A 26,397-nucleotide genomic window follows, 5' to 3' on the forward strand; every position below is an offset into this window, starting at 1 on the left:
AGTCAGCACGATGTACATAGCGGTAAAACGGGTTCCATAGCATCAAAAATCCATTTAAGAGTCATTTAGGAACGTGTTACTAGAGTAATGTAGGCATGTAGGCATGGCAAACAGATCACTCGGAGTCAAACACTCAATAATGGCCAGCAGTAGAGTTCTGTAAGAATTTGTGCAATCTCATTACCAAGGAATGGGAACCAGTGAAATAAAAACCAAGCATAGGACTGAGACAGATGAAATTCAAGGCATGGCTGGGTCAGAAAGTAAAAACTGGAGTGGTGCTCAACTTTGGCACAGAAAACGTAACCTTTTATTAGTAATGGAGATGAAGCTGGGCAGTGGTGGTGCACGCCTTTAATTCCAATACTCGGGAGGCAGAGGCAGGCAAATCTCTAAATTCAAGACCAGCTTGGTCTACAGAGGACAGGCTCCAAAGCTACACAGAGGAACCCTGTCTCAAAAACAAAAAAGCAACAACAAAAATACTGGAGATGAAAGACTATGATGAGAAACACAAGCAGAAGACGGGACATTCATCATGTCACTTCCTGGCTCAGTGAAGGTTTGTTAAACATGAGTTTGAGCTACACACATCAAGTGGATAAGAAAGTCCATCAGATGCTCATGTCAAGGGTTTTCTATGGCTGGCTTCAAACCAGTGCTCAAGGACTGGGTAGGAAGGGGCATACCACAAATGCCAGGGAGAGGAACAGGAACCCCCAGGAACAGAAGAGTTGGAGCCAATGGGCAGAATTAACATCCTTCCTGGCAGCCAGCTTCTCTGTCCTTTACCCAAATTGCTTTGTAGGTAATCAAGTGCCATCCCATCCCCCAAACCCATATTACTTAAGACTTTGTTTTCTAGGTAAGAGAGCGCCAAGATTCATGAAGACAAGACGGTAAATGTAGATGGGAACACAGACAAGATAAAGCTGTCCCTCATCAGTGCAGAACTCGGTGCCTTAGTTATCCGAGAGGACTGTATGGTGGTGGAAGCACTCGTGAACTTAGCCCTGAAAACCTCAAATTTCTATCCATTACTATCATTTAAAAGAAACACGATTAATATAGTTGATCAAGGTGATCAGTAGCAATACAGTGTCGTGACATTTCACATCCTTTTGTTATCACTAGCCCCCTTATAAAGTGCCCATATGGCCCAAAATGTCTTGTTGGGGGAGGGTGGAGAAAAAAATGGAGGAGCCCATGTGCTTAAGAGCTGTACCACTCATACAACTCAAAACATTGTTGTGTATAGAAGACAAGGCTGGGGCTGGAGAGGAAACTCCCTTTGTAAAGAGCTTGGCATGTGCGTATGAGGACCTCAGTTCAGATCCCCAAGTGTTTATGTAGAAAAGCCAGGCGGATCTTCAGGGCTAGCCAACTGGTCTAATGACTAGCAATCTCCAGGCTCAGGGAGAGGTCCTACCTCAAGAAATAAACCTAGAGAAACAACTGGAGAAGACACCACTGACCCCTGGCCTCTGTATGGCCATGTACACACATAAAAAAGACTATATTCAGTTTTTAAATAAAAGCACACACCGAATCACTGTTTATTTAATCATTTTGCCAGTTGTGTAACCTAAAACCAGTAACTTGTTTCTGATTTAATTGGTTCTAAGACAGTTATTCACATTAAGTACTCCCCAAACTGGGATACGATCAATACAACAGCAATTATGTACCTGCATGAGAACCAGTTTATTTCTAGGCCAAAGGGCCAGCACACCACAGAGCAGGTGGGCAGCAAAGGCCAGTGAGCTCTAACATGATGATTAATGGGAATGAAGTCTGCAGACACTGCATTGTACAGACCTCACAGTAGATCTGCATCTCAGGTGCTGGAGAAGAATCCTAGGCCTTGTGTCTGGCTAGTGCTGCACCACTGAGTTTACATCTTCAGCCCTGTGTCTGCTTAGCTACCACTTCCAACATTCCAGCAGCTATGGTGAGCCACCTCACTTTCTTCTGTCTTCACTGATGTCACTGTCACTGTCACTGCTGCTGTCTCCATCGCTACTGTTGTTTGACACAGTGAGGTTACCCAGGGCTTCCCTGTAAGGAAAAGAAATGGTATTTGGTATCCCTGACATATACAGTCCCAGCAGTTTTAAGAACCAAGGAAAGCTTCCACCAGTTCATATGACAGAAGAAACAACTATTACACCACCACCCCTGGCTTTGTAAGGGAACAGTATCGTACCTGAGAAAGTGAAAAGCACCCTAAGAGGAGATACACAGACTTACTTTTGTTTTTCGTCGACTGTGAAATCTGTCATTACTCTTTGGGCAAGGCTCTCACAAACAGGCAAGCTGAAGGCACTTGCCAGCTTCACCACCTCAATGGCCAAAGCAGGGCTCTCAGATGCTTTTGCAGTGTTCATAAACTCCTCCAACAGTTCACGTCTGTAAAAGAAAGCAAACTGAATGTTCCCAACTCACTTTTTCCCTATCAAAAACATAAGTAAAAGCAAGCAAAGCGCTCTTAACCACTGAATCACTTCTCTAGTGCCCCCAACTTAGTCCCTTAACTTTTAGTCAAATATTTACAGGAAAAGTTGAGAATATGTTTATTAGTCAAATCCTCATTAACTTTGGAGGGAAGTTACAAAATAACCTTCTGTATATCCCCGAGATATGATCACTGAGTGGAGAAAAGGCTCCCTCAGGATGCCCTGAATGGTAGGTGACGAAATGCTTGCCTGTCTAGCCAAAGAGCCCTCCCTCAAATGCAGTGGCTTAGGTGTGTGAAATTTCAAAGCCCATGTGACTAATTCAAGCCTCTACCAGATGAGGCCTCTTGGTGTCAACTTACCTGGGAATCTTATTAAGCTTTCTGAAAAGTGCCAACATTCTCCTGTCAAAGAAGAAAAAGATGACTGCTGACAGGAAAACAAGGGGCAACCACACAAAGCTGCTCTGTCTCTTCGCAGGCTCAGAAACTGAGTGACCTAAAGAGAAGTTACCTAGACTCCCTGAATCCCTGTGCTCAACTAGTTCTGGCTGCACAACCTCAACAGGCACAGCTGAGATGTGGCCAGTGATGAGGACTGCTTGTAGTGCTGTCCTCCAGGGCAGGAGGGATCCATCCAACAATGTGCAGCTGAGAAGAGGCAGTGGGGTGCGCTTAGCCTACTTCCCTCTTAAAGCCTGCCCTAAAACCCAGTATGAAGAACAGGCTCAGATTAAGGCAACAGTCTCATATATGTGAACGCCATCAGCCTGCCACATGCAAGACAAAGGCAAAACACATACATTCAGCTCCCATGACTCAGCTGAGGTCCGTACCCCTGCGCCAATCATCACAGCCTGCTTCATAGTGTGTCAATCTGCCTGACCGTGCAAATGCTTTGTTTGTCTTTACTGACAACACAATGCCAAACAGGTCACATTTAACTGAGCTACAACCCAAAGACAAGATTCTTCTTCAGAAAAAGATGTTTTAAACAATAGACTAGCAATAGATATCCAATACATTCATGAAATACACACAGAAAACCAAAAGATATAAAATGAAACATGAATTCTCAGCTTGCCTGAACAATGCCCCCTTCTCAAATAAACCATACACACTGGCCTTACCAAAAGTTTGCTTTTTAACTGGTATTCGCAAGTGTCCACCCAAACCCCACTGTACATTCAGGTTTGTTCCTGTCACTAAGCTGAATTAGAGAACACTCCTCTATCCATGTTTTGGCTTTAAGAATAAATGTTGGCATTTACACTCACCATGCTTCCTGGGTTCTGCCACCTCTTAGAAAAAGGACAGCTATACACTGTAGAGAGTTGGCTGGCCAATCAAGAGCAGTCTGCCGGGCATCTTGGCTTTCATATGTGGATTTGATATCAGCAGCACAGTCAGCAAATGCCACCTGAAGCTAGAGGCTCTAAGAGTCAGTAGAACTGCCTAGCTGGTCTGACAAGAATTTAAAAACCAAGAAACTATCACATGCATGACTAACAAGAAATACAGTAAAAAGAAGCCTGGACCTGTTTTTGCAATAATAAGTTAACTACATGTTTGAAATATATCATGAATTTCCTTTAGAAGGTTTTGTATTAATTTTTTGATTGGCTGTGTATAGATGTACACAAAAGGGTGCCAGAGTCCATGTGAAGAGGTCAGAGGACAACTTGTGAGGGTTGGTTCTCTCCTTCTTCCATGTAGGTCCCAGGGAAAGAACTTTGATCATCAGACTTGGTAGAAAGCTCCTTTATCCACTGAGCCACCTCACATCTTTTCAGGTAGCAATTACAGAGAAAAACACAAACAACCCACTCTAATAATAAAAAAGTCATTTTTATTTTATGTGTATGGCTGTTTTGACTGCATGTGTCCCCAGACAGTTGTGAGCCTCCACCTGGGTTCTGGGAGTCGAACCAGGGCACTCTGAAAGAAGAGCACATTGCCCTTTATCACTGAGCTACCTCTCCAACCCTTCTTTTTTAATTATGTGGGGGGGGGGGGGGGGGGGGGGAGGCAATGCACTTGAGTGCAGTTATTTGTGAGCTGCCTGATGTGGGTACTGGGAACTGAGCCCTGGTCCTCTAGTGCTTTTCCACTGAGTCAGCTCTCTAGCCCCTGGAATACTTATTGTAAGATAATCTGGCATTCACTGTCATAACTATATTCCTGCTGCCTGCTTTAGACTAGAGGAATGAGGCTAACACTAAGATTGGAATTTTGCTACTGGTAATGCATATTTAACCTAAATCTAGATTTGCACATCTGAACCCAACAAAAAATGGGTAAATTCTGGGAAACAACCATTGAAAGGACATAATTTTAGCAAATACACAGGTCAGTATACATCTAATGATGAAACTTGAGCCTCAAGACAGTCTTACCTCTGGTGGGTGTTTATCCCTGGCCATGAGCATCAAGATTTCTTGTCTTAAGGTATCTCGGAAAGTATGGCCATACTCTTTACTATCTTAAAGCAAAAATAAATAAATAAATAACACTGATCATCAAAATGCAAAACATCTGGTGAACCTTTATCCACTACTGACTTTTAACTTCTGGTGGGTAAGAAAGTTGGCACTCTGGGATGCAGAGGATCTCTGAGAGCTCAAGGCCAGCCTGGTCTACAAAGTGAATACCAGGGCAGCCAGAGCTATACAGTGAGATCTTTGCCTTCAACTGTTTGCAGTCACTATAAAACACCGCACATGCCCAATACTTAAGTAAGACAGAGCAGGACTTCAGTACCTATTCTGAAAACACTGATTATCTGAAGCACATGAAACTGACTGAGACGCAACTATGTTTATGACTGTTAACTTAGCAACACAATCAGCATTGCTACTGATTCTTACTGCACCAGATCAATCAGGCTTTATGGTAGGATACAGACACTAAAGCTTAAGTACGTTACATGATTAGCAATCTTTCCTAAATCCCATTATTTAAGAACTCAACAAAACGAGCATACTTTCCATGTATAATCATCCAATATGAGAAGCAATAGTCCACAAATGTGTTAACTTAGTTAAGAATGAAAGTTTTCAGTCCTAAAAACACAAATGCGTTACTCAAGAATCTTAACAGAAGTTAAATTGATACTAACCTTTCCAAATCTGAGGAACCATTTCTAGCCTATTGGCCACATCCAATGCTCGGAGAAGCCCTATCAAAGTTTGGGAGTGGGGAAAGAAGACCTGAGAGAGAAGTACAAACATGACTTTAAAGTATCCATCAGGAAAGATACTCAGCCCTCTATAAACACAAAAGACAAGTAATCCTCTTACTGAAGGTATTAGGTCCTTATACCACTTCAAGGTGACATCAATCTGTTCCATTGAACAAATCAAACTGAAAAACTTCGAACTGTGGAGAGAAAGGGCATGTTTAGATTAAAGCCTGTGTGCTTAACAATGAGGTAAAAAATGAGTCAAATCTGAACATAGACTTTTAATGTTTCTAATTTCAGGTTATTGAGATGGTCAAGGGGGTAAAGGCATTTTGTTTGCCACATAAACCTGGCAACCTGAGTTCTATCCCTGGAACACATGTAAAGGCAGGAGAGAAATTACTCCACAAAGTTGTCCTTTGAACCCCCACCCCGGATGCCCATGCTGTGGTACATACACACAATAATAAAAACTATTTCCAATTTTCAGTTACAAGGGTCAATGTTTCACCAAGAAAGTGCTAGCTATAATTAATTTCCCAATTGAGATCTTTTATTCCTCAGCTGGACCATTTGGGCTGTCTACTCAGATCCTAGAACTATTACTTGAAGTAAATATTACTTGTATTGAAAGTACTCAGAGGGGGTCTAAGAACACAACCACGACACATAAAGTTATAAAATGTTAACAAAGAAGATAAAATCTCTAAATATACACTAGACGGGTCATTTTATCACTGCTTTTTATTTCTTTGTTTGTATGTATGTATGCAGATGCGCTTGCCTGTCCCGGTGAATGGAGGACAGCTAGTAGGCTGTGTTTCAGGTGTCCTCAACTGTTGTCCATATCACTGGACTAGAGCTACATTGCTGTGACCACCCTGAGGTCATCTAGCTACTGGATCTGCGTATTTCTACTTCTTCCTTCATGCTAGGGTTATAGACACATACCACCAGTGAGTGCTGGGACCTGAACTCAGGACCTCATTCTTACCTAACAAGAACCTTACCCATGGAGCCATCTCCTCAGCCCCACTGCTTTAATCTCCAAGTGCTCAATAACTATAACATAATGGGCAGACAACCTAAAACTAGAGCTGAGATAAACAGTCATTAACATTCTCCCACTGCAGAATTTAGTGATTAAAATCAAAGGAGAGATGGCTCAAGAGTTAAGAGCCCTTGGTCTAGAGTTTGGATCCCAGAAAGCATGCAACAAACCAAGCATTTCCTAGCAAATGCATGTTACCAACTCCAAGGTAGAGCAGAGATAGGAGGCTTACCAGGTGTGTACATACACTCACAATCTCTGACACACACACACACACACACTCTCTCTCTCTCGCTTTAAAAAATATAAAGTAACATACTTACTAATAGAAATTGAGTTGAAGATCACTTCCAATCAATTTCTGGTTATCCCCCGTATTTAAAAGACGATGTACTTGGTAAGCAAGTTCTAAATCTCTGAGAGATGAACACTGAAAATTTGCAACTAATATTACCCAGACATTCTTGTAAGCCAAACAGAGACTCAATACATAATGAAAAAGTATGCGTTTCTGGACTAGGTGGTGGTGGCGCAAGCCTTTAAACCCAGCCCGAGAGGCAGAGGCTGGTGGACCTCTGTGAGTTTGAGGTCACCCTGGTCTACAGAGTTCCAGGACAGCCAGGGCTACACAGAGAAACCTTGTCTTAAAAAAAAGTATCTACTTCTTTGCATAAATATTTAACAATATTTATCACCTGACAGCAAAAAGGTCACAAAAAAATTGAGGAAAAAATAAGCCCTAGTTTTATGAAATTTAAAACAAAGTTACTGAGTTAGCAATTCCAGTGCACCATTAAAATCACCATGAAACAGCTTGAAGAAGCAGCCTTGAAATACTAGTTCTCCCCTCCTGTGACATACACTACCATAGGGCCGCATCTGAGTGCCCATGGGCCCTTAAACAGGATGTTCTCTACTCATCCAGAACACGTGAAATTTCTCCAACCAACATAATAATCTATTTCCATCAATCTACAAAGCTAATGGGCAAAAACCATTCTGAAAGCTGTCAAAGCAGGCATAAAGGACAACACAATAAGTATGATTTTCAAAGATTTGAAAGTAGAGACTGCACAGAAAGAAGGAAAGTAGAAGCAAAGACACGACCAGAGAATTAAAACTGAAAGGACATGCAAAGCTCTCAGTTACAGGTAAAATGAAGAAATAGAGAGGAACCTGGGAAAAATAGGAAATGGCACTTACTACATTCATGGCCGACTGAAAAAATTTATCTGAAAAGTAAAGTTCACAGGTTTGGTTGCTATGGATGTAACCTTGTTTTCATATCAATTACATTACTATGCCAAATACAAGGCCTCTAATGGCACTCAGGCAAACCACCCATCATGAGCTAGAGGAATAGCACAAGTAATTTCTGTACATACCATCATCCAGGTCTCGTGGGGAAAATGTCCTTCCCTCTAATTCCTGCATAATATCATAGATGATGAGGGATGGTGTTTTCATAGTGTTAGCTGCAGAAAAGGCATTTTTTTTTTAAATCAGGAGTTCACTTTCATAAGCAGAACCAACTCCATAGCCCCCAGTTATAAAAGCCTATTTGCTGCCTCCATCTTTAGCCTAAGACCTGGCAGACTGGGCAGGGCCAAAACCTGCTTAAAGAGACCAGTATAGCCCAGAGCCCAAGCACTGGTAAAATCTCTAAGAATCACTATGCTCTGTTCTCATGTTCTACTTAGATTTCTTCACTTTTATTCATTTCTTTCCTAAAAAGCTCAAATTTCTAGAGTGGGAGATGTGCGAGGTCTTTCTATGTGTTGCTTTTATTGGTTAATGAATAAAGAACTAACTGGCTTGGCCTAGAGCATGGGAGGAGGAAGGCAGAGTTGGAGGAAGGCAGAGCCAGAGAGACGCCATGGAGCCGCTGCTGGAGACAGACGTGCTGAAACTTTGTGGGTAGGCCATGACTTCGTGATGATATATAGACTAATAGAAATAGGTTAAATTCCTATGTAAGAGCCAATAATAGAGCTAATGGGCCAAGCAGTGATTTACTCAATACAGTTTCCGTGTGATTATTTCAGGGCTGAGGAGCCAGGAACGACCAAGTAGCCCCACTCCCTCCAACAAGTGGGACAAATACCAACAGCTCCCAATCTCAAACCAACACACTTAACCAAATTATTTAGTGGTATCTGTGTTCTTTTAAAGTAAAACCAGATAAGGAAGCCAAGAAAAAATATCCAACTGAAGAATGGATTAGTGGATGGGGCAATTGGTAGAATATGAGCCAGTCATAGCCACACATACTTTTAATCCCAACAGCGAAGTAGAAAGACCGTGAGTCAGGTTCACCTGAGCTACATAGCAAGTTCAAGACATTCTACGCTACACAGCAAAATAACTGGGTTTTGGAAAAAGTAACCAAATAGGGCAAAAACTACACCTACTGAGATAGGAAGGGGGTGCCTTTGCAAACACCAAGGTAAGAAGAACGTCAATTCACAAGAAGCAAGAAGTCAGCCCAGTTCAACATAACTCAATACTTGGTGCTAGTTCAAACTCTTTAGAGTTTATTTTAATAAACCAGGTATTTATTTTAGGCATATTTAAGCAAAGCCCAAAGTGGAAAAAGTTTCCTGGTGATGAGGAACTCAATCCGATGTGTAAAGTAAAGCATGGCTACATCAAAACTATCGGAAATATAAGTGATATTGGGACTCTTTCATAATGATAGGCTCTGTAGATTAACAAAGAAAGCAGGCTCAAGGTAAACACACGAGAAGGGTCTGGGGAAGTAAGTGTGGTGAGTAGGTGTAGTTTTTGCCCTATTTGGTTACTTTTTCCAAAACCCAGTTACTAGGCTATTAACCCTATCTATTCCCGTCTTTTGGAGGGAAAACACGTTATCTCTCCACTTGAAGAGACAACCAGGTGTGTTTAACACCACTGTTTTCCCTAGTGCTTCTCTGTGAGCACTAAAACTTAATTCCTATCACTATCACAAAAACACACGTGTAGCCAGCAGAACTGAAGAGAGAGGACTCAGCAATGAATTCATATAGCAAAGACCAAGAAACACAGCCTTTTTGATAAAAGGTTTTTATTTTATTCATATATATCAGTGTTTTTCAACCTTCCTAATTCTGAGACCTTTTAATAGAGTTACTCATTTTGTGGTGATCCCCCAACCATAAAATTATTTTAGTTGTTTTTTCGTAACTGTGCAGGATATCTGAACTACTGATATATGTGAATGAGTGAGTACCATATGTGTATTGGTGTTCCACGAGTCCAGAAGAAAATGCCAGCTGCCCAGAAGTTGGAGTTACAGGTGGAAGCGAGTCTGTGGGTGCTAGGAGTGGAACATGGGTCCTCTGAAAGGTCAACAAGTTCTCTTAACCAGTTAAGCCAGTAGTGCTCAACCTGTGGGTTGTCAGATTACCCTTTCAACAGGGGTCACATAGCAGAGATCCTGTATATTAGATATTTATAATCATTACAGTAGCAGAATCATAGTTATGAAGTAGCAATGAAAATAATTTTATGGTTCAAGGTCATAACATGAGGAACTGTTTTAAAGGGTCACAGCATTAGGAAGGTTGAGAACCACTGGCTTAAGCCATCTCTATGGCCCTCAAAATTCTATATGTAGAAAAAAATCACACTGTGTACAAAAATAATTAAAAATGGGTCTAAGACTAATGAAGGACATAATACTCAGAAATAAAAACCAAAGGGACATCACTTTAAAACTATGGCATAGGCAAGAACTTTCTGAAAAGGAAATATGCTTATTAATCTCAACATTAAGGTACAGAGGTTAGGAATCACAGGTTCACCTGTGAGCTGGTTCTGGCGATTCTATGGTCTTTTCCACCCGTCTCACCATGGACGGTGGGATTAGACACGTGGTTTGGCTTCACACTGGTTCTGGAATCCAATTTAAATTCCCAAGGCTTGCAAAGACCACTGAACCAACTTTTTGTAACAGGGTTTGTCTTGGTGCTATGATAAAATGGAACGACAAGAGCAAGGTAAGAGTAAAATGGCTAGGCTGAATGGTCCTAAGGCAAAAAATCTGCCCATTCCTGCTGAGACTATAAGTATGTGCTATCACACTTGGGTTCTGGGATCAAGCTCTATAGTTTTCCAATTGTGTAACAAACATTTTACTAAGTGACCTATCTTCCTAGGGTCTCTCGCTCCCTTTTTCTGACACTCACATATCATATGCTGGCCCAACATCTATCTGATCTGACTGCTTTGATTTTTCAAATTATTACAGACAAATGACATGAGGTCTGGAATATATGATGGAGTTCCATTTAAGAGAAACAGATTCAATTTGCAGGAGAACAGAATTGGAGATCACCCTATTAAACAAAATAAGTCAGACAACTCTTACATTCCTTTTTCACATAAAACCCAGATTATGCAGATGCTTCTGTTTATATATGACATGTGAAAGTAGAAGGGAACCGCTGTATGAAGAATGACAGGCGTGTGGATGGCAGAGTAAGAGCGGGTAATTTGTGGGGGGTAAGACGGCTTGGTGTTACATAAGAGTAATTGCTGCCAAGCCTGATGACGGAGTTTGATTCTTGGAACCCACAAAGAAAAAGAATGTAGTTGCTGAACGCTTATGTCACATTTTCTTTAATATACTGAAACTACCCATACGTGACTACTAAGTTCTTACACTGAGCACATGTGAAACTGTGTTACTGTGCTTATCTAAAACACCAGAATAAGCTTCCATGTGTGATTCATTTGGGAGCTGGGTGGTGGGCCCCACAAAAAACAGAAGATCAAAGAAAAAAGGAACAAAAGAGAAAAAACTAAAGTACACTTTACAGCCCTCTCCAGTTTGCATTTATGTCACAATCAAGGGTTCTACTCTAAAGATTAACCTTTTGTTCAAACTAAATGCTAATTTGTGAATTTTCTTTTCTTTTTGGGAAATAATTGTCTCGAAGGCCTCCAACATGGATTCTTCTGCTTCGGTCTCCTGAGTGCTGGCACTAGGACTGTGGGTATCCAACACCACGCAGGGCTGAATTCTCTATTTTTAATTTTTAAAAAAACTTTTATGTGTATGCTTGTTGTTTGTTTTTCAAGACAGGGTTTCTCTATGTAGACCAGGCTGGCATTGAACTCACTGAGATCTCATAAGTGTTGGATTAAAGGCGTGCGCCACCAGGCCCAGCTGTGTATGGAGCTTTGTTTGTATGTATGTTTATGCTTCTGCCCTTGGAGGTCAGAAGAAGCATCGATCCCCGAGGACTGGAATTAGAGAGGCACCATGTGGATGGATGCTGGGAACTGAACTGTTCTCTCAAAGAACAGTGTTCTTTTCTCAGCCATTGAGCCATCTTTCCTTTCCAGCCTCTATTCTTAATTCATATAAGGAGCAAGTACTACAACAATTACATAAAACTCAAAAGAAATGACTTTTATATAAATCAAAATAATGTAAAGTTATACATACCTCGCTGATAAAAGAGACGAATAATATGATGGTATGTTGCAAGTGAGGGCTCTCAAATTACCAAGTAGAGAGAAAAAAAGAGAAATAAGTAATAAGTTATCTAAAATAAAGTTGAAGCCCAGTGGTAACATTTAAACAAAAGATATTTCTATTCCTTTAAAGACATTCTTAGCTTATCCCACAAAAAGGCGAAGTCACCCTAAAGACAACACTTTTTTACTATCCACACGAACGATTTATTACTAACAGCAAAGCACCACCAAGTCAGTCAATGCCCAACGAATCTTAAACTAAGCAATTACTAAAGCATCTACTATATAGTAGCACATAATTAGAGCTGGAATGCCTAATTATGCTAGAAAAAATCCTGGTATTTAAAACTGGCTAACAAAGTCATCAATTTCCTTTAAAGTCAAGAGAACTACAAAAAAGTCTTTCAAGTGTTAAAGTAACATTGTATTTCATGTAAAAAATATGAAATAGAAGGCATCGCCTATCAGACAGTTATCCCTTGGTATGCATGGGACCCTTGGTATCCAGGACCCCTGATGCCTGGCTATTCAGATGCTCATATAAAATGGTGACGTATTTGCGTGTGACTCATACACATCCTGATGTGCATGTCAAAGCATTTCTAGATCTCCAGTAACATCTGCTGTGCCACAAATGTTATGCAAACACTTCTTGTATTGTTTAGGAATGTTCAAAAACCAGTATATACATATTTATAATGATTTTATCAGACATTTTTATCTGTGTTGAATGCCAAGACAAAAAGGAGCAACTGCACATGAAATTACACCTGCCACAAGGAAACCCTAACAGGAAAGTAATGGTAAAAGTAAAGACACTTCCTGCTTTTGTGGCTGAGACCAGAGGCCAGCTCACCTCATCTTCAGTGAGGACCCAGGATGTACCCTTACCTATTCCAATGTGTTTCATTTCACGTAATGTCTGTAAGGCCGGCAGCTTTCCAAGCAAGTAATACTTCCGGAGACCCTTCAGCATGGCATTGAAAGTCTGCAGGTTCGGTTTCACCTTCTGTGCGACCATATGTTTCAGCAGATCCTGGGCGAATCCAAAACAGGAAAAAATTTTTACTCCAGCATAATCTGCCAAAGCACAGAGAATTTAATTCTGTGGCCACATATGAAACAAATTATTAACTATACCCTTAATTTAATAATTATCTGCTTTAAAAAACAAACAGCCTGGTTTGGTAGCCCAGCACTTGAGATTCAGAGGCAAGGGATCTCTGAGTTCAAAGCCAGCCTGGCTTAGTAAAGGCTAGAATGGTGACCATAAAAACACATTCTATTTCTATGTTTTGACAAAATCTCTCCAGTGATTTTAATTTAACTTCCCTGGTTAGAATTCTACAACAGGTAGGTATGTACCTTTGCACCTAACAATAAACTCAATTAGACATTAAGTGTCCCAACTCTTCCTGCATCCTATGTAGTCACTGACAAATCAGTATTCCTCCCCACAAAAGAGAGGCCTATGGAGTCAGAGATCAATCAGTATCCTCCTCGGAACCCACAACAGAGAGGCTTCTTAAGCAAAAGACAGCCACAGAAAGGCTAAATTAGTCTTTCTCAGTCAAAGGGACAGGAAGACAAGGAAGGTGTTTCCTTACCAGTATGTTATTCCATTTGTCCTCAAACTTCTCATCAGGCATAAACATCTTTGCTTCAATCAGTGCATTGAAGGTGTACACATCAGCTGTAAAAGAAAGTACCTTAACAAAACTTGAGGTTGGAAATTTACTTCAAAACAGATGAAGTGAAAAGAAAATGGTCACAGAACCAGATCTCTAATCCCATCTTAATCACTAGTGTGGCAGCAAAAGTCAAACAACAACTGTGGGTCAATGACCGAGACAAAATTAAAAAATCCCATCAATTCTTGTTAGTATTGTTGCTCAACCTGCAGGTGCATATCAGACATCCAATATTTACATTAGGAGTCACAACAGTAGCAAAATTATAGTTATGAAGTAGCAACAAGATAATTCTATGGTTGGGGGGGTCACAACAACATAAGGAACTGTATTAAGGGGTCACAGCATTAGGAAGGTTGAAAACCACAGTCATAGAGGAAGACACAGCTAGAGGGGAATCCCAAACTCACCACGAAGTCTGTTATTTAATAACTCAGTATACAAGTTCAATGCCTGTGCATAAGCTCGGTGCTGGAGAGAGAAAAACATCATCAACATCTTCCCAGTAGGGAACATGAATACAGCAAACAGGAGCCTCCAATTCTCAGGAGGCTTGCATCCTAGTGCAGTAGGGATCTTCCCGGTACACTAGCAATGCTTTGTACACTAGCAATGCTTTAGAGACATTTTCAGCTGTCACAAGGATGACACTGAGGGTGAGGCAAGAGCATGTTAGACAACTCACAATTAACACGAAGACATCTCAGAACATACAGGAAAGCTTCCAACCATCTGATCTTCAAGAGGAAGAGGTAACTCAGCCTTTAAGAGTGCTCATCACAAGAACCAGAGTTCTAAATCCCACACCCATGCCTGTAGTTAACTGGTTCCAAGGGACCCACACCATCCACTATCAACTGCAGGCCTACAATGAAAGTGTGTGTACATGCATGCGTACAAGCATACACACACACTCCTCTATAACACAAGACACAGACAGAAGCATACACGCATGAATAAAGAGAAAACAAACTCAAAAACTTTAATAAAGCTTGTTCAACCCTAATACAAAATCTGAGATGCTGAGAAGCTCAAAAATTTTGAGTCATAAATAGAACCTCATTTAACAGGCTACAAACAGAGCATAGACTCACAAAGATATTACATAAAATGATTATGCTAAGTCCTGTAGTATAGGCCCATGATCCCAATTACTCTGGAGATAGGATGGAAAGAATTGTTGAGTCTGAGGCCAGCCTGGGCAATTTCAGAAAGCCTGTCTCTCAAAAAAAGAAAGACAGGCGGGAAAGAGGGTGGGAAAAGAAAAGAGCTTTTGTTTGGTATTGAAGCACCTTTTAAGACAAGGCAGAGGGAGACATATTGCTGTGAATTTACGCCTTGTCTGCATAACAACCCAGCCAGTCAGGGTCATATACTGAGACCTTGTCTAAGCAAAACTATTTTCAAGTTATGTGTATAAAAGTTGTATGAAGCAAACAGACACCCTGTTTAGAACCGACTCCACCCCCAAATCACATTATACATACACTCAGGATCCCAGGCATCTCCCAACCATGTTAGTATAAGGGTGGAAAAGAATCACCAACTCAATAGACCTTCAAGATGAAAATAAATAATGGAAGGTACCTTTACCATCCCTCGGATCATTGTGCAGTAGGCGTGTGCATTCTTCTCTGGCATTAGAGCAAAGACTCTCTCAGCATTGTTTTGTGTTCTAGAAACAACAGAATGAACATGAACCAGAGGCATTGGGAAATCTAGTAGTAATTGCCACCATTTTCTTCATAATCATTCTACCACCCAGAAGAGTGTGACAGGATTATCTCAAAAAATGGAGGGTCAAAGGTCTGCAGTTGTCTGCAAAGGTCTGCAGAGCTCATGGTCCCTGGGTAAAGAAAAACTCTGCAGACAAGATACACAGTGCAGGATCTCCTCTGTTCCCCACCCCACTTCTTGTCTCCTGATACAGAATTCCCAAGGCAGGCATGACTCGAATGCGAACGATTTTGCACCTTCACTAGAGGAAAAGAAAATGATACACTTTATATACATTTTCCTTTATACTCAACTTTATATTCCTAATCTAAAGAAACCAGACAGAACTACAATATAAGCCAAGTCCATGTGCGTGTCCTCTGTTTCAATGTGTGTCACATGTGCTAGTGCCCACAGAGGTCAGACCGCCCAGAGCTGGAACTACAGGTGCTGGGAAGGGAACTCAAGCCATCTTAGAGAACAGGAAGTGCTCTACGGAGCCATCTCTCCGGATCTCAATTTCTGGTATTAACAGTAGCCGTCTTCTCTATATATCCACAGAGTACTTATTTTTATCTTACGCACTCTCTAATTAAACATCCAACCATGAGTATTATTTACCTTTTTTTCAAACAATTTCTCATTCACGAAAATACACGAACTCTATCAGAATTAGGGATCTACATCTCAAGGCAGCACTATTAATGAAACTAAAACAGAGGAAAAACAAAAAGGACAACCAGGTCAAACCCTAAATGGGTTTTGTATGGTGGCAGGAGTTAACACTCTTACAAGTCTAAGCCAGAAGTGATGTTGTACACTTGTTATACCAGGCCTTGGGAGCAGAAGCAGGGATGGTCTGTGCTTGAGGCTAGCCTGGGCTATGTAGGTAGAATCCTGAATATAACAATAAAATTCAAGAGGCATAAGGATCTCTGAGTTAAGGTTAGCCTGCTCTAAAAAGTCAGCTCCAGGACAGCCAAAAACTGCAGAGAAACCCTGACACACACAGATACACAGAAAAGACAAAAGGTCTAAAATATAAAGACAGATTGTAGAATACAATGAGTATTCTATATAGAGTAAAATGAAGGGGAAAATCTGTTTAGAACATTTCAGGATTGCAACTCCAGAGGACTGTAAAATCCCCAAAATATAAGATTCTTGACGAGTAACATACTTCCAAGGAATAGTCTTCATCTTGGATGTCTGATTACTTTCCTCCTCTGTAGCCTCTTCCTAGAATGAATGAAATAAAAGGTAAGACAATATTTGCTAGTGGACTACTTAAGAAAAATCAGAAAAGCAAAGAAAATTCAGAAAGCTAAGGGAAATAAGTCATCAAAAGGCAACAAGAAACGCAAGAAAATGCTCCCACCCACAACGAATTCCTTCAGTGTGAAATCAGTGAACACAGAGGAAACCAAAGTCAGCTCTTAAACAAGAGATCATCTAGAGATAGGACAAAGACAATGCCCTCTACGGCCTGCCTAGGGGTAAAAAGCAGAAAAGAAAACAAAGTGCAATCTGCTTCTACAGAACCCAACACTGGTTTGACTCAGAAAAATACTGCACATATGGGGTAAAAGCAAGAGATACTGCCATTAATGTCTAATAGTAGACCTTTAAAACTAGAAATTCTTACTTATAAACCAAGTGTCACGGATGAGGCAGACATAGAGGCCTGACTGGCATTTGCAGAAGCCAAGGTTAGTTCTGTAGGCAGCCAGCTATTTCAGGAGCAAGGCTGGTAACAGGGGGCCAGTCTGGCAGGGCTCAGAAGACATGACTTGCTCACTGCCCGAGCACTTTACAACACTAACTACTATGTAGGGAAGTTACCCACAGGATGAAGAACAGAAACAACCCATAATATCATTACTGAGAAATACTTTTAAAATATTTTTATCGTCTGCAAATGAAAAAATGTTTTTTAGAAAAATAACAAAAATTGAACCCCTTATCAAAGAGTGTAATAGACTAAACATGAAATTTATTCTCCAAATACATACAACATAAAGAAGTTTTGAAAGACTGAAATCATATAAGGCCAGGCGGGAAGTTCCCATTTAGTAGATAGTCAAAAAGTTCATATTTTGGAGCATTTCAGTTATAAAATTTGGATTGGGGATTTTTAATTATGGATGCTCAGTAACCTCTTCCTTCCAGGATGAATCATTCCATACCACCAGGGCTATCCTGACAGCTCAACAGCTTCATCATCATCACCTGCTATTGGCTATCTACACTGTTTTCAGGATCTTTGCACATACAGGCATAAATCCATACCAGTTTAGAAAAACACTTCATACACACCTCTGTATACCGGATAGAAAGGATCCCTTGAAATCTATTTCTAAAAATAAAACCCTCAAGCTTTGACAGTTACTATTCCATCTACAGGCAACACTTGGCTTAAGCCCAGCATGCTCCCTCCTCTGCCCACATCTGTATAAATTTTAAAAATCCATCGTGTTCAGTATGGACCTGCAAATGCTATAGTACACACAGAGATCACAGGACAACTCTGAGGAACTAGCTGGTTCTTTCGTAGTATCTTTATAATGGTTCTCAGGCTTGTGTAGTAGTACCTTACCTGCTGAACTGTCTCACTGGCCCTATGTATAAACCCAGGGCTCTCAGGCTTGTGTTAGTAGTACCTTACCTGCTGAACTGTCTCACTGGCCCTATGTACAACTTCTGAGCAAAGGGTAACCAGGGACAAAATACAGAATCTTTCCTTGATCATTGCCAACACAAAGTCACCATAGTGACAGAGGACTGGATCAAATGTTTCTGACCGAAACTTTGCCTGAGTATATAGTACATGAAGACAAACTATTGCTAAGTAGAATAAAATTAACATAACTGTTTCATTAAGAAAACACAAATCAAAACTATACTGAGATTCTACCTCACAAATGTTGGTGAGGCTGCAGGATAAAAGGAATCCTTAAATACTCACGGCTGCTGGGGACACAAAACTAGTGGAGCTGCTATGGAAATCAGCATGAAATTTCCTCACAACAGCATCCAATCCAGCTATGCCATTCCACAATGCATGTATATGCCCGAAAAACCACATACTGTAAAGATACCTGCACACTTATACTTACTATGACCCCATTTACAATAGCTGAACTGTAGCACTGACTATGCTGAGCCTCATTCACCATGCAGAACAGGTTGGCCTCAAATGCAGAGATCTACCAGCCTCTGTCTCTATGCTGAGATTAAATGTGTGTGCACCACTCCGTGTAGCTAGAGCTAACGGTGGTGCCTGCAACCCAGGTACTTAGGAGGCTGATGCACGCAGAATATGAATTTAAGGGGCAGTCCAGTCGAGCAGTAGTGGGGCCTTTAATCCCAGCACTCAGGAGGCAGAGATAGGTGGATCTCTGTGAGTTCAGGACAGCTTCCAAAAACCTATAGAGAAACTGTCTCAAAAAACAAACAAACAACAATAACAAAAAAGAGAATAGACAAACAAAAGGGGAGGGGAGGCGCTGGAGAAAGGGTTCCACAATTCAGTACTTATCTGGTATGTGTAGGGCCCTATGTTCACCTCCCCCAAAAATGTGTGGCACATATTCAGCCATAAAGATCAAAATTCTGTGATTTGTAGAAAAATAGGTAGAACTAGAGATTATATATAGTTAGAAAAGCAGACGTTGCTTGTTTTTTCCTCATACGAACAAAGTAGAAGGGGAGCTATTTGGGAAAATGAAAGAGACCACTGGGAAAGGTGAGAGGGTAAGGGGGAGGGAGTATTATTAAAATACAGTGTATATATCAATGAAATGCCATAATAAAACACATCATTTTGTATAATATACACTAATTAAAAATAAATACAAACCAATGTTCATATGTGCCTTCCTTCATCAATCACTGCTTACTGAAGGCTACTTTGCCCTCTCAGTATAGACCCTTTACTACTCTGACACATGGCACAGAACCCTGGCCCATTTTGAGAAAACATTATTTTAGAAACAAAAAGGCAATTTTTTTTTTTTTTACCAAGTTTTCCGTATGCTCAGTTTGTTGAAATGGATAGTTAGCTGAGGGCTCTTGGTCACCATAGTAGCACAATAAATCCAAGAGACTATTAGTTGTTTCAAGAGAGACTGTGGTTCCTGTGGTTAGGAGAAAAAAAGAGAAAGAAACTTTCAAATATCCAAGAGCCAAAGAAAGCCTGTTAGATAAAATTCTTCATTTTTTTCTATTAATGGTGGCTTATTTGGCTACATACTTAATCCCTCCTACCACGTTACCAATTAACCATGACGGCTTTCTGGTGACTCTGTCCCACTGTCCCCCTGCAAACTGCATGTAAGATGCTGTTTCTTAATAAACTTGTTTGCCATAAGACACAGCTTGTGTGAGACCTTTTGACCCCAGTTTTGGTGTTATCTTCTGCTTTCTGACCCTTGGCCTTTCCTCTCTGGAACCTGTCACTGAAGAATGACCTGCGGGTCCAGGTCAATTTCCACTTAATTCCCTTAAGACAGATCCACTGAATATACAAAAACAACTATCCCAACTGGATGTAGGCCCCCAGTAAAACTGTACTAAGAACGACTAGCATAAATGAACAATCACAATCATCTTAAAGACAAACCACTCATTTGACTCCTAGCACCTCAAAAATCCACAACAAAACCCACCAAAAACCTACTGCTCAAAACGACTCCCATGTCAGCACTCATTTTACAGAGAAAAGTACAAAGGAAAGAAAAGAGGGGTCTGGAGAGATGGCTCAGCAGCCTGGAGCATTTTTGCTCTTGTAGAGGACCTGAACTTTGACCCCCCACATGGTGGACCACAAGCATGACTTCAATTCCAAGGGAGTGAATAGTCTCTTCTGACTTCCACAAATAGCAGGCAAGCACATGACAACCATACTTACATATATGGAGGAAAAACACCCATACACACAAAAACTATATTAATATAATCTTTTTCAAAAAGAAGTATTTTTTTAAAAGGTTAAAGGCCCAATTTATTAAGCTTGGCATAATTGCCCAGACCTACAACCCAGCATTTTAGACAGAGGCGGAAGTGATGTGGGAGTGTCATATATCAACCTGTTGATTTCATTGGTTAAGCAATAAAGAAACTGCTTGCCCTGATAGGTTAAAACAGGTGGGAGGAGTAAACAGGAGGAAGAGGAAGTGAGGTAAGACTCCTCAGACAGACCCGACAGCTCTGCTCTCTGGAGCAGAGACACCATGCTCCGCTCTCCCGGGTAGGCGCTATAGCTCTGTGCTCTGAGGCAGACGCATGAAGCTCAGACCCAGGATGGACGTAGGCTAGAATCTTCCCGGTAAGCGCACCTTGGGGTGCTTACATACATTATTAGAAATGGGCTAAATTAATATGTGAGAATTAGCCTAGAAGAGGCTAGATAGAAATGGGCCAAGCAGTGTTTAAAAGAATACAATTTGTGTGTTGTTATTTTGGGCATGAGCTAGCAGGCGGCCGGGGTGCTGGGGACGCAGCCCCAACGCTCCTATTTCAACACGGAAGGAGTTCAAGGCCATCCTTGACTACAGTTTAAACCACATGACACCTGCCTCAAAAACCCCAAAAGAATTTACTGAGGGGCTGCACACACCTATACCACTATCCCCGAGGAGCACAAGCCAGATTCCTGCCAAGCACTGCTCACACCCGGAAAGCAGAAAAACCTCACCAACATACGCTATCTGCTGTCATCCTTCAGGTGTCAGACACCTAAATTCCTGAAGGGTATGAGAAAATGTTTTGGGTTCAAATCGTATTTTCAATGATTTCCTACGTTATTTCTTCTAATTCATTAAACAGCATTCTAGACTCCTAAAATTTAATGATAATGGTCCCTCTGAGGTGATCACATGTACATTTGCTGTAGCTTACCAGCCACAATATCTAGAATTGTATTTCCTATAAAGTTCTTCAGATCTAGCCAAGCAATAGTGGTGCATGCTTTTTATCCCAACAGGCAGATCTCTTTGAGTTCAAGGCCAGTCTGGTCTACAGAGTGAGTTCCAGGATAGTCAGAGACACACAGAGAAACCTTATCTCAAAAAACCGAGTTCTCCATATCTAACTCAAAGCACAACATGATGTTAGACACTTGGGAAACATTGCATTGCCTTTATCTAGGTTACTAAGTGAGGCAGAATCACATCAATGTCCAAGTCTCTGATCCCAGTTGAACAATCTTTCTTTTAAAATACTCCTCTGGGGTTCAGCAGTTAAGAGCACTCGCTGCTCTTCCACAGGACCTGGCTCGATTCCCAGGATGGTGGCAAAATAACCATCTGTAACTCCAGTTACTGAGGATCTGATGCCCTCTTCTGGTCTCCGCAGGTACCAGGCCCACATATGATGCACAGATAATACATGTAAACAAAATTCACACAAAACTTAAAATATTTCTGGTTTTTGTTTTGTTTTTTCAAGCAGGGTTTCTCTGCGTAGCCCTGGCTGTCCTGCCTCTGCCTCCCAAGTGCTGGGATTAATGGTGTGCACTACCACCACCCAGCATATTTCTGATTTATTTGGCCATGTTTTTTCACACCTAATGTTAAAAAAAACAGGAGGCCAAGGAATAATCATCAACATGTACTTTCTTTACCAGTGCACAGGACAAAAACAAAAGGATGAGCCTTCAGTTCTACTTCACTTACAGCTTCAGTATGAAGCTGGAGCAGAAAATGAATTATGTATATTACACCACTTAAAACAGAAACAACACCATCAAGCAAAGTAAACACTATTGGTCATTTTTACTTAATACTACTTGGATCCTATCAAATGGCCCTGTGTTCCAAGAGGGGCTCTGATTGAGGAGAGTCACCTGCTTGTAAGAGTTGATCAAAGAGGTCCACAGAAGCCTTGACTTTCCTGAGTCTGATCCGTTCCCTCAGGGCGGCTTCACTCACATCTTCAATCTGAGGCTCAAAGGACTCCGGCATTAAGCACTAGAAAAGAAGACGAATAATAAATGGTGGCAAACAGGCAAAGGAAACAGGTTGACAGTAGGATCGGGCTATTAGCACCAACACACCAAAATAAAAAAAATTAAAAAAAAATCACGGCTCCAGTTCCTGTTTTCCCTACTACACACCACTTACATCCAAATATTAAGATAATATACAGATAAGAACAAGAAGCTGGATGGGTGGCGGTGCATGCCTTTACTCTAACCCCAGTACTGCAGGGGCAGGCAAACCTCGGTGTTCTGTGAATTTGAGGCCAGCCTGATCTACAGAGCAAGTTCCAGGACAGTCAAGGCTACACAGAGAAATCCTGTCTTGAAAAACCAAAATCAAAACAAATAAATGAACAAGAAAGGCCAATAAACTTCAACCCGAACATAGAAGACTTAAGTAATCACCTCCTGACTTTATGAAAAATTTAAAATATTCAATCATAAACATCCAATCCATACTTTGAAGACCCCATTTCCAACCAAGGGTTTCAACCCCAGGTTGAAGCCGAATACTTTGGTTCCAGTAAAAAAATCTGCTTCCAAAACAAAACAATGAAACATAAAGCCAGGCATGGTGGAACACATCTTTAAACCTAGCACCCTGCAAGGAGAGGCAGGTGGATTTCTTCTGAGTTCCAGGCCAACCAGGGTACTTGGTGAGCGCCTGTCTTGAAAACAGAAAAATGACAAAGAACAACAATACTCCCCCCCCTCCCCCCGTCGGCCCTGTTTTAGCTGGGGCTCCTATTGCTGTGACAAACACCATGAACATAAAGCAAGTTAGGAAAAGGGTCCATTTGGGTTACACTTTTATGGTGCTGCTCACCACTGAAGGAAGCCAGGACAAGAAGTCAAATAGGATAGGATCCTGGAGGCAGGAGTTAATGCAGAGGCCATGGAGGGGTGCTGTTTACTGGCTTGCCTCACATGACTTGCTCACCCTGCCTTTTTGTTTGTTTATTTGTTTGTTTTAAATAGAACTCAGGACCACAGTCCAGGGATGGCACCACCCACCATGGGCTGAGCCCTACCCCACTGATCACTAATTGAGAAAATGCCACACATCTCATGGAGGCATTTCCTCAACTGAGGTTCCTTCCTCTCTCATGATTCTACCTTGTATCAAGTTGACACACAATGCCAGCTAGCACACCCCCAAACCCAAAACTTTTTGTTCCTCCTTCACTGCCCATTTTGGTTAAAGTCACCAGAGCATGAGCTTCTAAAAGCCAAAACTGTTGCCTGGAGTTTGCTTTTCCTCTGAACACTCAATACCACCAAGGTATCTTGATTGTAGCTCATTCACTAATTTTTCAAATATATTTGGAGCAGGTACCACTTTACTCCGGGTACTAGGCTAGATATTTTATCAAAGGAGGGAGGGGGGATTCTCTTCCATCAAAGTACTTAAGACATCAGAGTCAGTAGTGGCAGTTAATGCTGTCAACTTGACAGAATCAATAATCTCTAAAAAGTCAAGTTTCTGGGGAGGGATTTTCTAGATCAGGTTTTTGAGGAGGGAACACCCATCCTAAATGTGGGCAGCATCATTCCATACAAGATCTGGATTGCATATAAAGAGAAAGTGAGCTAACGACTGGGACACGAGGCTTCTGCTCCCTGCTTGCATGCAGTTCCAGTGTGACTCCCTGCCTGCCGCTCCTGCTGCCAACCCTGACCCTACACAATGGGTTGTAATTTCCTTAAACACTAAGTTAAACCAACCCTTTCCTTCATTAAGTTGCTTCTTGTCATGTATTTTGTCACAACAGGAAAAGCAACCTATACAGGGGTCTAAGTAGTGGCAGGGAGCCTACACAAGGCCATGCATTCCGCCATTAACACCCCCCCACACCAACAGCAAAATAAAACAAACAAACTAAAAACCAGAGATAGAGACAGCTCATTCTAGTACAATGTGCTGTGGCACTATCTCCAAGGTAGAGACCCTGCAAGGCTTCCAGTGACAGTGACCCCAAAGCCAAGCACATGAATACTGTCAACCAAAAACTTAAAGGGAGAGAGGTGAGCCAACAGTCCACAACTTCCATCGTTTTAATCTGGGTTTTGATCTTACCACATAACCGTGTTGGCATGCTGACCAGTCACCAGAAGTGACTGGAGGAAGGTCGGGTCTGGGTGTGAGTTGGGGAACAAAAGGGAAAGTGAATGGCTGTAAGCAAGACATGAGGCTGGCGTTTTGGCGTTTTCACGACTCTGGGAGGAAAGGATGAACCTATTTGCTCACTGTTGTGCAGAAGGAATGGACTACAGTGGCATACTGCAGAACAAGGGAGAGTCACAAGCACAGCCTCAAGCCCCAAGAAGAGGAACCTGGCCAAGATACATGGCAATATTTACAGAGTGCAAGGATGACCAAAACAGCAAGTGCAGACTGTAAAAACAGAAAGAGGAGCAGAGACATCATAATGATAAACATTTATAAGGAAAAGTAGGAAGCCACTAGAAGACCCTGAAAAGGACCAGTCACAGAGAAGACTCAGGAGTAGCATTAGGAATCACACAAGAAGGATTTTAAAAGGTTAGCAAATGTTCTCACTCCAGCATCTAGGGCACTAAAATGGCTAAATCAGCTATGGAAGCGTGATTTAATCTGCATTCATTTAAGTACGTAAAACACACAATCACTTCTCCTTACCGGAATATGAGGCTCAGCTACATCTTTTTGGAAATATTTGGGATGTGAATTAATAATAAACTTTGCTGCATTCTCCCCAGACTTCTTTGCCAATAAAAATGAACGCTATATGGGGGAGGGGAAGAGATTTAAATACAAATTAGCACTTACATAAAACTTAGACTTAAGCAAAGCTTCACCCTCAGCAAAATTACTCCCTTTCCCCCCAGAAAAAGAAAAAAAGAATGCAATAATACAAGAAGTTCCAATTACAAGCCAAGTTACAGTACACCACATAGCTCACTTCTGAGTATGACAATTTCAGGTCACATTTTATATACAGCTCAACCTACACCACCTACCCACCTCCCACACACACATATACAAGCACACAAATGGTTTGCTTATGTGTTAGTTAAGACCTTAATAAAAGAAAAATTACAACCAAAACTTTCTTCAGAGACAATACTTAAATACTTTTTTGATAAAAGATTCAGAGCCTAACATTTGTCAGCATGTATAAGCTTTTCAAGGTTTATTTTAATAATTCAACTATTTACATACTGTTACACAAATTAGTAAGGGTCTTAAAAGTATTTGAGAAGTTTCATAACAGCACTCACCGACTCCACAGAAGAGGTTGGGATGAGGTAAGGGTCATCTTGAAAGGCATAAGGTACAGCTGTGGGGTCCTGTGGAAATGCACAGCTTTTTAGATTTTCATTCAAACTCTCTAAGCTTATTGATGATCACAAATTCTGTAATATATGAAACATATATGCAGGAATATGTATGGTCATATGTCTGAATATATAGGAAGAAAACACACACGTCAAAAGATTTTCCCCAAATTATGTACAACTTAAAACAAGTACAAATCCCCATGGCTCCATCCTATGAGATTTTCTCTTCTCTTGGTACTAGGGATTGAACCCAGAGCTTCACAGAATTAATTAGTATTTAGGCACTGTGCTAATCCTCCGCCTTATTTCTTAGGAGTTCAGTCTGTTGTCAGTTAGGACTATCACAGTTTTAAATGCTAGTTAAGGACTCCCTGAATTAACTAGTCCCTTGACAGTTTCCTGTAGTAAGATTCCTTCATAGCACAGCCACTATGCATCCATATGTATATTCCCTGAAGAGTTCCTTCTTACTAGGTAGTGGTGAACACTTTTAATTGTAGTACTGGTGGGGGGGGGGGG

At 41.2% G+C, this 26,397-nt stretch overlaps 1 protein-coding gene and 1 non-coding gene across 2 annotated transcripts in view; both read right to left on the bottom strand.

Annotated features, from left to right (window-relative positions):
- Positions 1-1,519: 1,519 nt before the first annotated feature.
- The window catches only part of Ptcd3 (pentatricopeptide repeat domain 3), a 33,760-nt gene continuing 8,882 nt past the window's right edge, over positions 1,520-26,397 (bottom strand). The window contains exons 5-24 of the mRNA XM_050126427.1: positions 25,819-25,887; positions 25,217-25,321; positions 22,423-22,546; positions 19,599-19,714; positions 16,759-16,817; positions 15,450-15,537; positions 14,273-14,333; positions 13,779-13,864; positions 13,063-13,207; positions 12,140-12,190; positions 8,073-8,162; positions 7,891-7,919; positions 7,011-7,117; positions 5,755-5,833; positions 5,574-5,664; positions 4,852-4,937; positions 3,733-3,881; positions 2,819-2,860; positions 2,251-2,409; positions 1,520-2,058 (exon numbers count right to left, since the gene is read on the bottom strand). Of these exons, the coding sequence (XP_049982384.1) occupies positions 1,962-2,058; positions 2,251-2,409; positions 2,819-2,860; positions 3,733-3,881; positions 4,852-4,937; positions 5,574-5,664; positions 5,755-5,833; positions 7,011-7,117; positions 7,891-7,919; positions 8,073-8,162; positions 12,140-12,190; positions 13,063-13,207; positions 13,779-13,864; positions 14,273-14,333; positions 15,450-15,537; positions 16,759-16,817; positions 19,599-19,714; positions 22,423-22,546; positions 25,217-25,321; positions 25,819-25,887 (1,833 nt within the window). The 3' untranslated portion in view covers positions 1,520-1,961. The remainder of the gene's footprint in view (positions 2,059-2,250; positions 2,410-2,818; positions 2,861-3,732; positions 3,882-4,851; positions 4,938-5,573; positions 5,665-5,754; positions 5,834-7,010; positions 7,118-7,890; positions 7,920-8,072; positions 8,163-12,139; positions 12,191-13,062; positions 13,208-13,778; positions 13,865-14,272; positions 14,334-15,449; positions 15,538-16,758; positions 16,818-19,598; positions 19,715-22,422; positions 22,547-25,216; positions 25,322-25,818; positions 25,888-26,397) is intronic.
- LOC126491061 (small nucleolar RNA SNORD94) lies at positions 3,179-3,315 on the bottom strand. Its single transcript, XR_007589310.1, has one exon. It is a non-coding gene; the product is annotated as a small nucleolar RNA SNORD94 (small nucleolar RNA).

Source organism: Alexandromys fortis, unplaced genomic scaffold (assembly GCF_014885135.2).
Source record: "Alexandromys fortis isolate MF-2015 unplaced genomic scaffold, M_Fortis_MF-2015_v1.1 scaffold_257, whole genome shotgun sequence".
Classification (NCBI taxonomy): domain Eukaryota; kingdom Metazoa; phylum Chordata; class Mammalia; order Rodentia; family Cricetidae; genus Alexandromys; species Alexandromys fortis.